This window comes from Mus pahari, chromosome 18 (assembly GCF_900095145.1).
Source record: "Mus pahari chromosome 18, PAHARI_EIJ_v1.1, whole genome shotgun sequence".
In the NCBI taxonomy this organism is placed as follows: domain Eukaryota; kingdom Metazoa; phylum Chordata; class Mammalia; order Rodentia; family Muridae; genus Mus; species Mus pahari.
In genome coordinates this window covers 12,627,571-12,642,915 of record NC_034607.1, presented here as the reverse complement: position 1 = coordinate 12,642,915, position 15,345 = coordinate 12,627,571, and the positions used below count along the sequence as shown (strand labels likewise).

The following is a 15,345-nucleotide window of genomic DNA, read 5'->3' as shown; positions in this document are numbered from 1 at the left end:
GGTCTTAAGACCAAGTGGAAGTATGACAGTGTTTTTTTTTTTGTTTTTTGTTTTTGTTGTTGTTGTTTGTTTTTTTGTTTTTGTTTTTTTAAAGATTTATTTATTTATTATATGTATGTACACTGTAGCTATCTTCAGACACCCCAGAAGAGGGAGTCAGATCTTGTTACGGATGGTTATGAGCCACCATGTGGTTGCTGGGATTTGAACTCTGGACCTCTGGAAGAACAGTCAGGTGCTCTTACCCACTGAGCCATCTCACCAGCCCCCTGGATGCTTTTTCAAAGGTTCCTCATAGTTATTTATAAATAGCTAATTTTCACAAACGATAAAACTGTGACTCAAGCAAGTTTCCTCATAATACTGAAAATCCATTAAAAACAGTAGAATAGAAAGCAGTAACTTGTACGAAATGGCATTAATAAAAATTTACTTATTTAGAATAATTTCTTTGAGGCTACGCTCACAGGAATGCATGCACACAAATGAACATTACATCCACTTTAGGGATCTCAGTGGAGAGCCAGGGCTTGTATCTCTGGTGCTCATTTCCTAACAACAACCTACTGGTGTTGCCTTTCTGAGGAGCACACTGCAGGCCTGACTGACAGCTTCACCTGGGCAGAGCACCGGTACTCCACATAAATTTCCAGGACTTTAAATGAGTCCAGGGAGTCTTTTGGAATAAATACCTCCAGGCTTGGTGGGACCACTGCCAACCAGTCTTATTGTATTCCTTGCCTGCAATCATTTGTGAACTAGGATGCTGGGGTTTGTGGAGTAAAAGTATTTTAAAATGCTTCCACTACATTTTATGCATAATCATGAATGGTGTAAAATTACCCTCTACTATCATATAGAATGGGGGAAAAGAGCAGTTAGATGCAAAGTTTCTGAAGTGAGATATTTGAGCACATAAGACAGATTCAATAAATTGTATTGGTGGTGCCAAGTTCTAGCATATAAGTTGGTTTCCTTACCAGCAAAATCACTTTCTAGGTAAGTAAACTGGAGGTGACTTAATGGTGCAGTTGGTAATCTACAACATCAGCTTAGGTGGCATGTTCAATAGTGGACAGACTTTTAGAAAACGGGCTTAAAGTGCTGCATCATTTTGTCCTGCTTAAGAACTGGCTCTTTAGAAATGGGAAATACTTTGAACTCACCACAAACAGCCACCTTCAGCCACCTCAAGTCATTGGCTTTGCTCCAGGGAACATCCACGTCAGGGTAGCTGTGTGAAGCCCTCAAAGCTTGGCCTTTCTGATAAAACTTGTTTGCTTGCTTTATTTGTTTATTTATATTATTTTAACGTGAAGGGCCTTGTTTTTCTCTGAGAAATGAAAAGATGCCTTCATATTAGATTCAGTTCAAGATGCAGCCTTATTCGCAAAAGAAGGGTTCCCAACAGCAGTGGATGCCAAAGATCCCTTCTCTCTTGCTTTGGTCTTAACTTGGCACAGTATTTCAGATGGTATTCATTTGGAATAAGGAGATCGATGACATAGCCTGTCCAATCCTCCACTGTAAGTGGCTTTGCTAGGAGTGGGTATGCACAGAAAATATAAATTCTTCTGTCTGTAGGCAACCAAAAGCATACCAACTCATCTTGGAGTAATTTAACCAATAAGATGATTTAGAGGACAGTTCAGTGGCACCATTTTTGGAAGGCAAAAGCTTAGCAGAAGGAACATAAATCAAAGGTGACTGGCAGGTAAAGGATATATGCAGCAATCAGCCAAGCCATGTGCACACTGGCACAAATTCAATAAGATCATTTATAAAATTTTTAAGGCAGAAGTACACAAAAGGGGGTCTGGTGCTAACTAAATCCACAGATAGCTTACATGCCACTGAAATAAACACTTCCAGATGCGGGTGTACAAAACCCTTTTACAGAAAGAAATGTTTTCTTTCATAAATCTGAAGGAGGGACTTTTAGCAGAAAGGGCAAGAAAAAAAATCTAAAACTGAGACGAAGCCTCTTAGGGCTGGAAGTGCTCGCTGAGCGGTGACTTGTAGCTAATGGTGGGCTCTGCAGCAGTCTCCAGCCAGAAGCACCGAGCTAGGATGACTGGCGAATGTGTCATTCCACAAGGTCTAGAAAAACCTGGACCCCCAGTCAGTGTTCCAGTGTGTCTTTCTCCTTTTGGGGACCAGGAGTGGGGACAGAGGGCTCTCACAGCCATCAGTACTAATCCCAGGTTAGGAGAGAAAGGTGCTGTGCATACACCTGTACTAAATAACACTCAACCCCTGGCTAGATTACTGTCATCTTTGAGGAGTGCAAGACCAAATTCATCAGTGGATTGGAAAGTCAATTTGTTCTTCAAACCAGCAGAATACGTGGAACTTTTGGGTCAAATGAATATCTCCATAAAATCAAACAGAAAGCTAGAGTGTCATTTCCATTTTTTTGTTTAGGTTAGCTATGCATTAAGAACTGTTCATGCACCTTAGCAAGCAAGACTCCAGGGCACCAAGCAGGAATCCTATGGAAATTAGTCTCCGTTGAGTCTTTAAGCTCGCGTTGTCAGCAAGCCGCTGCACACCAACTTTAGTCCTGAGAGCATGCTGACTGCTTGCATGGTGGCACACATTACACACTTGCCACATCTTGCTCTCCCATGAACAGTGCTGCTCCAGTTATCCTGCAGGCCAAATAGCTCCTGAGCACATGTTGTCTTCTTCACTGTCATTATCTCTACCAAAGGAGAGAATCTTCTGGCTTCCTATGGCAGCCTCGTGCAGTGGACACCTCTTTGGTGTTTATCACACCGTCTCAGACAACTCTTTCTTCCCATTACCATCTGAATTATATGCTCTAACACAGGGCTGTTCAAATCCACTCCCTGCCCCCCCCCCAACTAAACTATTTCTTTGATAGCATCAGCTATGTAAACTTTTAAGATAAGCCTAGGTAATCTTGTTTTGAATTAGCATCCTTCTGGGGCTGGTGAGGTAGCTCCCTTGGCAGGCAGAGTGCTTGCTGAGTATGTTCAGTCTTGGATTTCATCCCCAGTACAACATGCACTGGCTGCGCTGAAGGAGCATCCCTTCAATCCCAGCACTCGAGGAGGAGGAGGCAGGAGGAGCATAAGTTTAAAACTCATCCTTGGCTGCATAGGGAGTTTGTGGGGCTACATGGGACTCTTATCTTAAAAAAACAAAACAAAACAAAACAAAACACAAAACCCAACACTCTTGGACCCTTCACCTTCTCTGGATTCCTGTCAAGGCCGACTCTCATGTGTGCCTGAGCAGCCATGATGCTTTCCTGAGTCTCTCCCTCTGGATTTTTGCTCTTTCAGCCTTTTTAAAACTGTCATTTGCCCTTGCCTGGTAAATTTGGTTCAAATGTAAATGACCCTCCAAATGCTTCCTGGCTTGCTGAGGCAGGATGAAGCTTTCTCTGATTCTGAGACGCTCTGCCTGTTAGTCACAGGAGCAAGCAGGAACACCAGAGTCCCCCTTTAAATAGCCACACCAGCCCCACATATTTTAACATGATTTGTAGCAAGTGTTTACTGAATCAAATGGAGCTTTGATAGCTACAGGGAGGCTCAGGATACAGATGATGCTGACATTGGTTTTGCCACTTATACACTGTGTCATAAAGAAGGGGAAGTACCAACACCGTCAAGGGGACCACTATCAGAAATCAAGAACTGCCTTTAAAAATACATGAAGTGACCTTCATCCCGTCAGAAGGGTGTGGCTTTGAATTGCACCAGTCCTGGTAAATGACAGAGAGTAAACTCATAGCAGTGTGCAGGGGTGGCTTTGACTCTTTTTTTTTTTTTTTTAAAGATTTATTTATTTATTATATGTAAGTACACTGTAGCTGTCTTCAGACACTCCAGAAGAGGGCGTCAGATCTTGTTNCNGATGGTTNTGAGCCACCATGTGGTTGCTGGGATTTGAACTCCGGACCTTTGGAAGAGCAGTCGGGTGCTCTTACCCACTGAGCCATCTCACCAGCCCTTTTTTTTTTTAAGCCATTTGTGAACACACTGTGTGGGTGAGACATCACTTGCCTAATCATTAACACTAAAGTGAGCTTAGTTCAGTGCAAGCAGGGACCCATCACACTGCCTTTAGATAATGGTTTCTGAAGGACAATACAGACTCTAGGCTGGCTTCCTTTTCTTTTTTTCTCCTCTCCATGGATAGCATGTCAAGAAAATAAAGGTTCATCAGGTATGAGTATTTAACTATTAAGTGCTTACCTACTTAATTAGTCTTAAATATGATCATTCGTGTTTGGGGTTGGACTAGGAATGCAAAGTATGAGTCAAAGCCAGAAACAGAGTCCCTAACTTCTCTACGGAAAACCTGAAGTCTGTTTAAGTGTTTAAGTTGGAATTGACAGCAACCTATAGGCGAGACTCTGAACTTCTGGAGCCAGAGAAGGAACGCAAAACCACCTCCCTGGTACTCGACCAGGGACCAGGCCCAAATATCACCTTCAATGCACCTGGGCAAATTCAGAGTCTGACACCAGGCTCTCTCATGACCTCTGCCAATAATCAGTCAAAATCTTTCCAGATCTGGAGCCTACTCCACAGACTGGGCCCATGCCCAGAATAGCAAGTGACTCCAACCAGTAGGAAAGCCTACCCAGGTGCCAGGGAGACTTCACATCTGACTGACACATGGGTTCTGAATTTTCTCTTCTCACAGCTTGAGGTCATGCAGAGGCAGCATGTGGGGGTGTAATGTTCAATTTGTGAATACACAGGTTAGGGGACTTGGTTTAAATCAAATCATAATTACAGCACCAGCCGGGAAAACAAGGCATGATTTTTTTCTCTGAATATTTTTCTTACCTTGCATATGACCTTAAATATATGTTGGGCATTGTAAGAGCACCTATCAGTCTTGGTGTTGTAAATTCTAAATTTACAACAGTTCACTTCTGTTGTAAAATTAACAGTGCAACCATATCAGTAAGTTAAATACCAGTTCAACATTTCTTATTTGTTGAGTAAAGCATGTAATACTGTATTGGAAAAAGCCAAGTCTCCTTCCTTGAAGTTATTTTGATAATTCTAGCATTCTGTGGAGTGTTCCTATGTTTGAACGACTATCACTTTTGTGCTGCCCCAAATGTCTTGTTGCTGAGAATACACAGATACACACACACACACACACACACACACACATACCCTTAAAAGCAGCCCAGCTATGTTCGGTAAATGATTAAATTAATGTGAGATGCTGACTAGGTCCAGAAAAAGCAATCACTGTAGATTAGAGGAAAACACCAGTTTCTGGTAACACCAGGAAGTTTCAAAATGGACCGAAAGAGTTTCTTGTTAACACATTCCCTGACTTCCCCGGGTAAGTTGCTGCAGCAGGGACCAAGGAAACCGAGAGCTCTCTTTCTCCCCTGAACCTTGCTGAAGACACCGACTGAGCACATTATGAAACACCAGCTCCATTTGGAAACACCCTACAGAGCAGAAAACAGTATGAGTAATGAAGCCACCTAAATAGTGGCTGAGGATGGGGTGAAGGTGACAGCTAAGGGCCAGCAACCAAGGAACTTGGAAGGACAGTGAGTAGGAAGGAGATTTTAGAGAAGGTCCCTAAAACGACACCTAAAAGTCATTCCCCAAATTCCATAAAGAAAAATTAATCAAATGCAAAATACAAGGGAAAGAACTCACAATGACTCTTCAAAAGGACCGAGATGAAGGGTGTCTGCTTCATTCACTGAGTGTTTTGGTGTTATGCACACACAGCTGCAGATGGCGGTTACAAAGCCATTCATGAGCCCTCCTGGTTGGTGATGTTATATGTGTGTGTCCTTCATGTCCAAACTGAGACTTCGTGTTACTGCTTTTATAATCTCAGAGTGCAGTAGGTTGTTACAAATGTACTTTAGGCTGATACCCAGATGAACTTACAGAGACCGTGACAGCAGGCATGAGACCAGCACAGGTTCCAACCAGACACAAGCCCAGCGTCGAGAGTAAATGGATATAGAGTGTCACCTCAAACCAAGAAGCGCTTTCTGACTGATGACTGCTGGGAGAGGGACAGTAAGTGTTTTCCAATGGAGTGTCACTGGGTACACCCACATTCCCAGGAAGGCCCCATGCCCAGGAGCAGTTGGCCAACAGGACTCCATGATTTTTGTGTGTGATTTTTTTTTCTTACTCATTTTATTTTGATCTTAATTTTTTGTATTATCTCCCTCCCTTTTCTGAGAGAGAAAAGGGGCAGGGGTTGTTGGTGGGGAGGGCTATGGAGGAGAGAGTTGGGGGAGGCAAAAGAATATGATCAAAATATATTATATGGAAAAAATTCAATAAAAATAAAAAAATAAACATTAGCCCAGGTTCAGATGTAGCTCAAAGCAACTGTTGTCTAGTGAACACACAAACAATGCTCTTTACAACACTAATGACGCCATATGGAAGTGCGGAACTACAATGCCATCAGAGCACATGAGGAACTTCACAGAAAGCAAAGACGACCCCCCCCCCCCCCCCATCCCAGAGGGTAACCTCAGCTGCAAAGTCTGCTCTCTCCCCAGAGGTCTAAGGAACAGCCCAGTCTTCAAGGCTGGACATGCCAACTCTATTTTGTCTGAGTCACAGAATCGGGTAGACAGTTTCATGGTATAATTATAACACATAAGTCTGCCTTCTAAAATGAAAAGCTATCTCCTTAAATTGAGCTGATGTGCAGGCTATGTATATCGGCACTGTGGCCATCCTAGCACACACAGAAGGCTCTGCTTGTAGGAAATGCAATAATTCTGCTCTGTAATGTCCACGCAGAATACCTACAGGTATTTTAACTTGCCGCAGCAGTGACGGTCTTGAAGCTGCAGAACCCAGGTGGCCAGGCGGCGGTTAGCCTCCTGAACACCGCAAGCCGTGTCCTAAATCTCCATGCAGAGGCTGAGGAGGTTTACCTCCACGGTCACCTAGCTTCAAGCTCAAGCACAGCTCACAGAAGGAAAGATTGAAAATAGTTTATATCAAACCAGCGCCACAGATTGGAAAGCCGGAGAAACTGTCCACTCAGTGTGGTGACCAATTCCCATGTGTAATGCCTACATCTGTTTTAGCTTCTCCTGATATCTGAGTAGAAAAACACATTATCCACCTTAGCTTATATAGGATCAGGTAACTTTCTGTAGAGCTAGAGCATGAGAGAATAAAATTCCATATGTAAGCATGATCATAGACTAAATAGCTAACTGTGCCCCTAGAAGCAAGCTCTTAAATGCTGAGGCAGAATCACAGCTCTCAGAAGAGTATGGGCCATGAAAGGCTTTCCAGCATACCCCAAAACACCTTTCAAGTGCATGACACAGATCATCGTGTGATGACTGCAAAGATAGTCTACCTTGTCGTTCCATGCAGGCATGTGCACACACACACATACATATATATCAGAGTTTTGGGATGGTATATTATTCAGCTTTATAAGAGAACAAAATCTCAACACACTCCAATACAGATAAACCTTGAAAACTATGCACATCGAGCCCCCTTTCTGAAGGTCAAACCCTATTTCTTGGAAGCAGAGAGGGAGTTGGGCACACTTTCATTTACATAAATAAAGATATAGGCAAGCCTATAAGATGAGCATTCACTTAGAACTCACACACAAACATACTCACTCTTAAGGCTGCTGAAATGTTAAGTCTTCAGCTCTCCATTAAAAACAAGCCCTGATTATAAGCCTTCAAATTATTTAAAGATGTGAAAGCCTGTCTGCAGTTGAGCCCTGTTCAAAGCCAGCACAGAAATCATTTCTTCTTCTTCCAACTCAAAGTATGTTTAGGAAAAGGACATCTGATAGAAGTGGCCGTGCCAGTCTAACCGACTCTAAATACAAAACGCTTCTAGCAACGTTTGGATACATATAATTTGACAAAAAAGTTTTGTAAACTTAAGCTTTGAAAAAATAGAAACTATAAGCTCCAACAAAAAGCTTAATATGTAATTGAAAGAAAATAATATTTTGTAGAAAAAAGTTGCCCTTCCAAAAAGAGACAAAAATGACTAACTTTTATTTCCCAAGAGAATTATGCTACTTTTATACAACAAAATTACAGCTGCCACAAATTGCTTTCAACAATTCCATCGCTTCTTCATTTGACCACTTGAAAATCAAGATTCTTTCAGATTATAAATATAACTTTTTATAACTCTGTTATTACGCACTGTGAATGGGGAGAGAGGGCCAATCTTGTGGCCGTAGCGTCGAATGGCCTCTCTGATGTGGCAGGGCTGGATGGCATCGCTGTGAGCCTCGACACCACAGGCCGCAGTGCTCTGGGACAGAAAAACACATAAATTGTTACTAAATCAAAAACACACAACAGAACTACAGTGTATAAAATATGAAAATAAACCTTTTATAAAATGGACCATTTTCCCCTTAGGATGCGCATCACTGTCGCCATATACTTCATCTAGAAAGAAAGTTCCATTAACAAATCAAAGATGACCTTCCCATGACCCTGCAGAGCAGACCCACCAAATGCAGTTTTTATGCCTCTAATATTTCACCCAAGCTTGCATGTCAGGTAGGAGAGCACAGCCACTTGTGTGCTGGTGAAAAGTGTCATGGGGGCTTGTTGCAAGACCCACAGGAAGCTCTTTCTTTTTTAGGAAAAAAAAAAACCTTAAACATTTATTATTATAAATGCTTCTTGGGAGATTCTTGGGCATATTTCTGAAATGACTTGAGTCATGAATTTAATATGAAAAATATAAACTGGCTACATTATTTGTCATATTGGCGACTGTCACAGAAGACCATTTCATTTGATTTCTAATATTTTAGGTGTACTTGGGATAAAGTAAAATAAAACCTTCCTATTTTATCCTATGTATAAAAGGCATACTTGAAATCACAAAAGACACAGAAAGAAAAAGGTATGAACAATGAGAACATTAATACAAACTCAAGAAACTATATATGTATAGCAATTTTACCTTTTGATGTATTTACATGAGTACAAAATCATATGTATAAACACACACATGAGTTAGTCTACTGCTGCTTGGGTTGATAACCAAAGGTTTATCAGTAGAACTGAACAAATAAAATATGACACAGGCATTTAACAACAGAGATGACAGGCACCCTATGGAGGCCTTCTGGAATCATTCTCACAGTGCCATTCCTAAGATACGTTATATGAAAAATGACAAGACGCTGTGTTGCTGCTTATTGAAAAGGAAGACTGAATAGTGCGTATCCGTTTAAGTATGGGCCGTCTCTGTGTAGGTTCAGTGACTATAAACCCAGGGCTCCCCCGTATGATAAGTGGCTGGCTAGAAGATGGGAAAGAGGAAGACTTACTTTTCTTTATCATTATTCCCTGAAATTTGAAAATATACTTTCAGTCTAGGTACAAATTAGTAAAACAATGAAAGTTCCTGCCAAAGAAGAATATCTGCTAGTTCTCCAAGCTGAACCTACAGAAGACTTAACACATAAAACAAACCAACAAACCGGCTCTTGACTATTTTGTAACAGAGTTGAGACAAGCTGATCAGAAGCCACGGGGCATTTCTCTCTAGCTCTCCTGTGTCCACATCAACACGGACTAAGATAACTTCCTGACCTCACTTTGACAATGATATAAAAGAATACAGTATTTGAGTGTTTCTCAATTCTCAGTCCATCTCATTTCACTCTTGGAATATACACAAATAAAATGCAAACGCTGGGCCCCCAGATGAAGGCAACCCCTCCTCAGAATGTCCATCTTCAGAATGTCTCCCACATCTGCCTGCGTAGCCCATGCCTGTCAAGGCAGTGGCAGCACCATCTCCACTTGTGGGGATGTATGCGAGGACTGAGCTGAATTTAGACCCTGTAGAGAAAATCTTCCAGTGGGAACTCAAGAGGAAGAAACAGATACCCAGGTCACATCCTATGTGCAAAGTGAAGTCCTAAGCCCTTCCTGAGTACAAATCCCCTGTAGTATTCCCCTAAACTCACTGTTTCCTTTTGGCAAATTGGATTTAGTTTTACTTCTTAACTCATGGTAAACGCAAGAGTTCTGCTAAGTTCACCAACAAATTTGGTTCTGTTTGTACAAGGTTTTGCTCTGAATCTCTTAACTTTGCAGTGGCCATCAGACAGGACCTGGAAACACTCAAGTAGTGACTATATGGTCTGAACCTGCCTGTCTGCTCCAGATTTCTGTGCTGAGATCTTAATGTCCAATGGCTTAGGAGGTAACACAGTTGAGGGTGGAGCCCTCACTCCTACACCTATGTGAGTTCAGATGACTCTGCATCAAACCATATGCACACACATTCACTGGTCAATGAATTTGCCGGCACCTTAAATTTGGATTCTCTAGCCTTTGGAATATGAAAAACACATTTCTCTTGTTTTAAGCCATAAGGTTTATAGCATTTTATTGTAGAAGCCTAAATGGACTATGGCAGAACATAGGTTAAAAATGATCTCTCCTTGCTAATTAAATTACTTATCTTTATTTTATATGTATAGGTATTTTGTTTTCATAGTCTGTGCCCCACAAGCTTGCAGTGCCAGCAAAAGCCAGAAGGGGGTGCCAGATTCCCTGGAACTGGAGTTAACAGAGGGCTATTAGTGGCCATGTGTTGCTGAGGTTTGACCTGATCCTCTGCAAGACAAGCCAATGCTCTTAACCACTGAGCCATCTCCAACCCTTCTGACTGCTGTTTGTAAATGTGGAAACAATATACACTGAATCATGCTATTCTTTTAAAAAATGAAGTTAACTTTGCCTTTTTAAAAATTGGAAACATACTTTTTGTGAAAATGCCATTCAGTTTTCCATTTTATCAAGTACATGCTCACCTGCCATTATCAGTAGTTGCTAGCATTAATGTGAGTGAAGTTACCATGTGCATTTTTACAGCGTCTTGGTTTGCCCATTGACTTCATTGAAAGAGAGACTTGGAACTTAAAGTTTATATTCCTCATAATGTTTGCCCAGTTCAACATGAACCTTATATCAATATCCAGTTTCTTACCAAGGTGCTTAGGGTCTGTTCACATTAAAGATTTATTCCACATTTAGAAATTATAATTCAGTACTTTTTCTAGTATTTTCTAATCTTCTTCAAAGTTGTTTAGGAAGAATAACACTGAAGGTATTTGTTCTCTGTTACCAAGGATTGTGTATATGCCACAAACACATAAAAGAGTGTTAGATTTATCTATATGTTCTTTTTTCCATTCTTATCATCCCCATATTTTAGATACTGCCCATTTCCAAGAGAGTAATCAGCATACTTTGACAGATACAAGATACTGTTGCCTCCAGAGCATTAGCAGAGGTGTCTGTGGGCTCAACACTGAGGCTTTACCTCCTTCAGGGCTGTGGTAAAGCCACATGTCACGTCTTCTTCCTTGCGGCTGCATTCATACGCCAACTGTGTATTTTTTCATGTCTTATGTTTCTTCACCCAGGGACCGACGCCAAACAGTGGATGCTTGAGCATTAGAGGGAGTCCTTCACATTCCCCAACTGACTCTCGTGCCTCCCTCAGTCTTGTTAGTTACTACTGCACAGGTCCCTTAGCAGTTTGAAATCTCAAGTGTGGTAGATGGAAATCATTAATATATAGGAACTTCTGTTGGCCCTGGATCTCTAGAGGTGTCTATGCCTGTGGCTGTTCTGATTCTTCTAAGATGAAAAACTCTGGACAAGGTAAAAAATGTCCCGTTGTTTCTCTTTCTCTTCTTAAGAGTAACTCAGAGTTTAAGGGCCTGAGTCTCAGGCAACTGTTTCTTATTCTCCCTCCATCTACACTGGTCCATGAGATCTTACGTTACATTTGAAATGTTCTCATCTCAGTTTAGGGAGATAGTTATGGTTAGAATGATAATCCTATATAATTAGGAAAAGTTTATCTTGATTTACAGATATTGAAACTGGCAAAGATAGGAAGGAATCACTGAATTTAAAAATTCAAATATTTTAAACATCATCTTTTCTTAACCTTTCTAGTGTTTACTCCATTTAATAAATAGAAGTCAAAACAAAGAGTATCTGCAAGGTTAGATAAACCACAGAGATGGCTAAATATCCAATCTTTTGGTTTCTGGTATGCAATGCTTAGAGTACATATTATTTGTAAGTCACCCACTGAATATGACATTATATATTTTTTTACATGAGACATGTGGTGAAAGATACACACATTATGAAACATTGCCTCACTAACATCAATTATTATTTTTTGGTGAGTGTGCAACTTTCATATTTTATATTATTTAAGAATTTTTTTTCATTTTTTTTATTGGTTATTTTATTTATTTACATTTCAAGTGTTATCCCCCTTCCCAGTTTCCCCTCCACAAGCCCCCTAACCCCTCCTCCCTCCCCCTGCAATCTTTCACTTTAGCCAATTTGCTATACAAACTGTCTCCTGAAATTTATTCCTCTTATCTGGTAATTCCACATCTCTGAGAGAATATATTATTTTTCCATATAAAGAACTGCACAATTATGCAACTTATTATGCAACTGCACCATAACTGACAGTGAGAAACTTTCAGTGAGAAAATGATAACACATATAAGCGGCTGAATATAGAAAGCTGTGTGTAGATATACAGAGAGAAACACTTAGTGACCTTAGCATGAAAGGTTGTTAGTTCTAATGTGAATGATTTGCACTTTAGGGAAAATCAGATACAGAGTAGAAAGTCTAGCCTGTGAAATACTGCAAATTTAAGTTTTAATAAGATCAAGAAAGAAGTGTTTAAATATTCAAGGGAAAAATTCCTAGAATTTCCAAAACGTATAAAGAATTATTCTGCATATGTATAATTATGAGGTTAACTATGGCTCATTTTCACATACTTTGGAAAGTATGTAGAGAACTGTGCAGCACAGGAGAGCAATGATATACATATGTTGATTTAGAATCTAAAACAGTAGATGCCAAGACAGTGGAATAGCAAAATTCAAATACTGAAAGACCAACAAATCAACCTCGATCCTAGAGTGAAACATGTTTCAGGAATAAAAGAACAGATACTTTCAGAAAAAAAGAAAACCAAACAAACCATCACTTGTCAGTCCTCTCCTAACCTGAGTTGAACTGACAGAGATACCCCAAGGCTGAGAACAGCACTTGACTGACAAATGCCTCACAGATAATCAGTGAGACAGTTGGAAGCCCTGAAAACAGTCACCTAGGTCCACAGCCACCCGACTGAGAACAAAGCTGTCATGGTTCTGAGTGACTAGAAATCCATGCATCAAAACAGCGTGTGCTGGGGCTGGAGAGGCTGCTCAGTGCTTAGGAGCACTGGCGACTCTTCTAGAGGACCCAGGTTGGATTCCCAGCACCCATATGGCAGCTCACAAAGGTCTGTAACTATAGTTCCTGGAGATCCCTCACCCATTTCTGGACTTGGATGGCACTGCATGCATGTGATGCACACACAGACATACATGTGAGGAAAACCCACATGCACATAAAATAATTTTTAAAAAGTCCTGCATATGTTCTTAGCTTATACGTATATTATATAGGTTACTTTGCTCACATTGATAGAACTATATGTAAAATCTAAAGCCATAAAGCCTACATAAGGAGTTGAGACTATCATCATGACCCTGGAGCTGGAAAAGGATGAATTAGACTTCATCAGAAATTCAACTTATCTTCATCAAAAGACATTATAAAGGGCCAGGCAGGTACGGTGGTACACACACAGCACTTGAGAGGCTGAGGCAGGAGGATCATGAGGTCAGCATGGGAGTCAAAGTGTAACCCTATTTTTAAAAAGGTACCATTGAGACAACCAACCTAGGACACACACAGAACTCTTAGCAGTTGGTACTATCTTCTCCCCCAACACAGTTCCTCACCACTGCACATGTATTACAAGTGTCAGGGTAGAACCGCTGATAACAGCAGAGGGATGGAGATCCTGGACTGGGGGCTGGGGTGAGAGAGGTAGAGGGAGGGGGAGAGAGAGAGAGAGAGGAACTGCAGAATGGGTAACAGAATAACCAGATGGAAATAATAAATGTTGGTATAGTAATTACAGTAAAATGTCAACTGTATTTATAGAGTGTAGGTATAGTGTTCACACTAGAATTCTCTTAACTTCTCTTTTTATAATAGAAAAAACCCAGTATCTTGTTTTATGCATAGTGTTGACATACAGTTCAAAAATGGAGTCACGCGAGATTTCTGACTGTTTGTAAGAAAACTGCAAGAAACCAAGACAAGAGTCTTGTGACCCCAGTTTCTTCAGAACCATGAAATTGTTCCTTGATTGTGCTTTTGTGCCCTTCCAGGGAAAGAGGACAGGAGTGAGTTTACTTCAGATTATTCATCACCACTGGTTATCATTATTCGTTTATATGCCTCAGAAAAACAGTTTTTGCCACGTACAACTTATCCATGATGGGCAGCTTGTCTAGTGGTTGTGCACTTTACTCCTGTGATTCCTCTTAACCTTCCCAGAATAAGTTATCTGATGTTCTGAATAAAGCTAGCTACTGCACGAGACTTTGCTTTACCTCATTTGCCAGCCCCACTCTCCCAGGTTCTACTGCCTTTACAGTGTGAACCGCGTACAGCAGTTCCTTCAGCTCTGACGAGAATCCACTGACCATGGCGTCTATGAGCTGGGGGCTGCTTACAGTTTTAGCTGTGAGGGAAAAAATACCCACAGCACATTCTTCATTTCTCTAAAAAAATATTTCTGAGCTTCTCTACTCTCTATTAAACAAGAGGGGGGGAGGAAGAAAAAGAAGGAGGAGGAGGGGAGGAGGAAGAGGAGGAGGAAAAGAAGAAGAAGAAGAAGAAGAAGAAGAAGAAGAAGAAGAAGAAGAAGAAGAAGAAGAAGAAGAAGAAGAGGAGGAGGAGGAGGAGGAAAAGGAAGAGGAAGAAAGGAAGGAAGGAAGGAAGGAAGGAAAATAGGTTGAAGATGAAATTTGTCTCTTTATGCTGACTTGGTCTTGAAAGCTTTGTGTTAAACTTCATGCACTTATATAATAATTATTATCCCAATATATGTATGACACTTCTACTTGATTTTTACAAGAATGTATACTTTAAAGTTGTTTTTCCAATGTAAATCCTAGATCTTAAGAAGAACCTTTGTTCGAAAGAATAGTGATTTATTCAATTTTTTACAAATAGAATTCAATAGAGCTGATTAGTCACGTAGGAAGTAATTTAGAGTATGTATTGTTTCTCCACAGCAGAAATAAAAGAAATGTTCAGTTAAGAGAGAGAGAGAGGGGCTGGTGAGATGGCTCAGTGGGTAAGAGCACCCGACTGCTCTTCCAAAGGTCCAGAGTTCAAATCCCAGCAACCACATGGTGGCTCATAACCAC

The 15,345-nt window shown here is 40.8% G+C and overlaps 1 protein-coding gene across 1 annotated transcript in view; it reads right to left on the bottom strand.

Moving 5' to 3' along the window:
• Supt3h (SPT3 homolog, SAGA and STAGA complex component) overlaps positions 1 to 15,345 on the bottom strand; it is a 317,124-nt gene that overhangs the window by 58,058 nt on the left and 243,721 nt on the right. Inside the window, exon 11 of the mRNA XM_021217619.2 lies at positions 8,190 to 8,300. Within this exon, the coding sequence (XP_021073278.1) occupies positions 8,190 to 8,300 (111 nt within the window). The remainder of the gene's footprint in view (positions 1 to 8,189; positions 8,301 to 15,345) is intronic.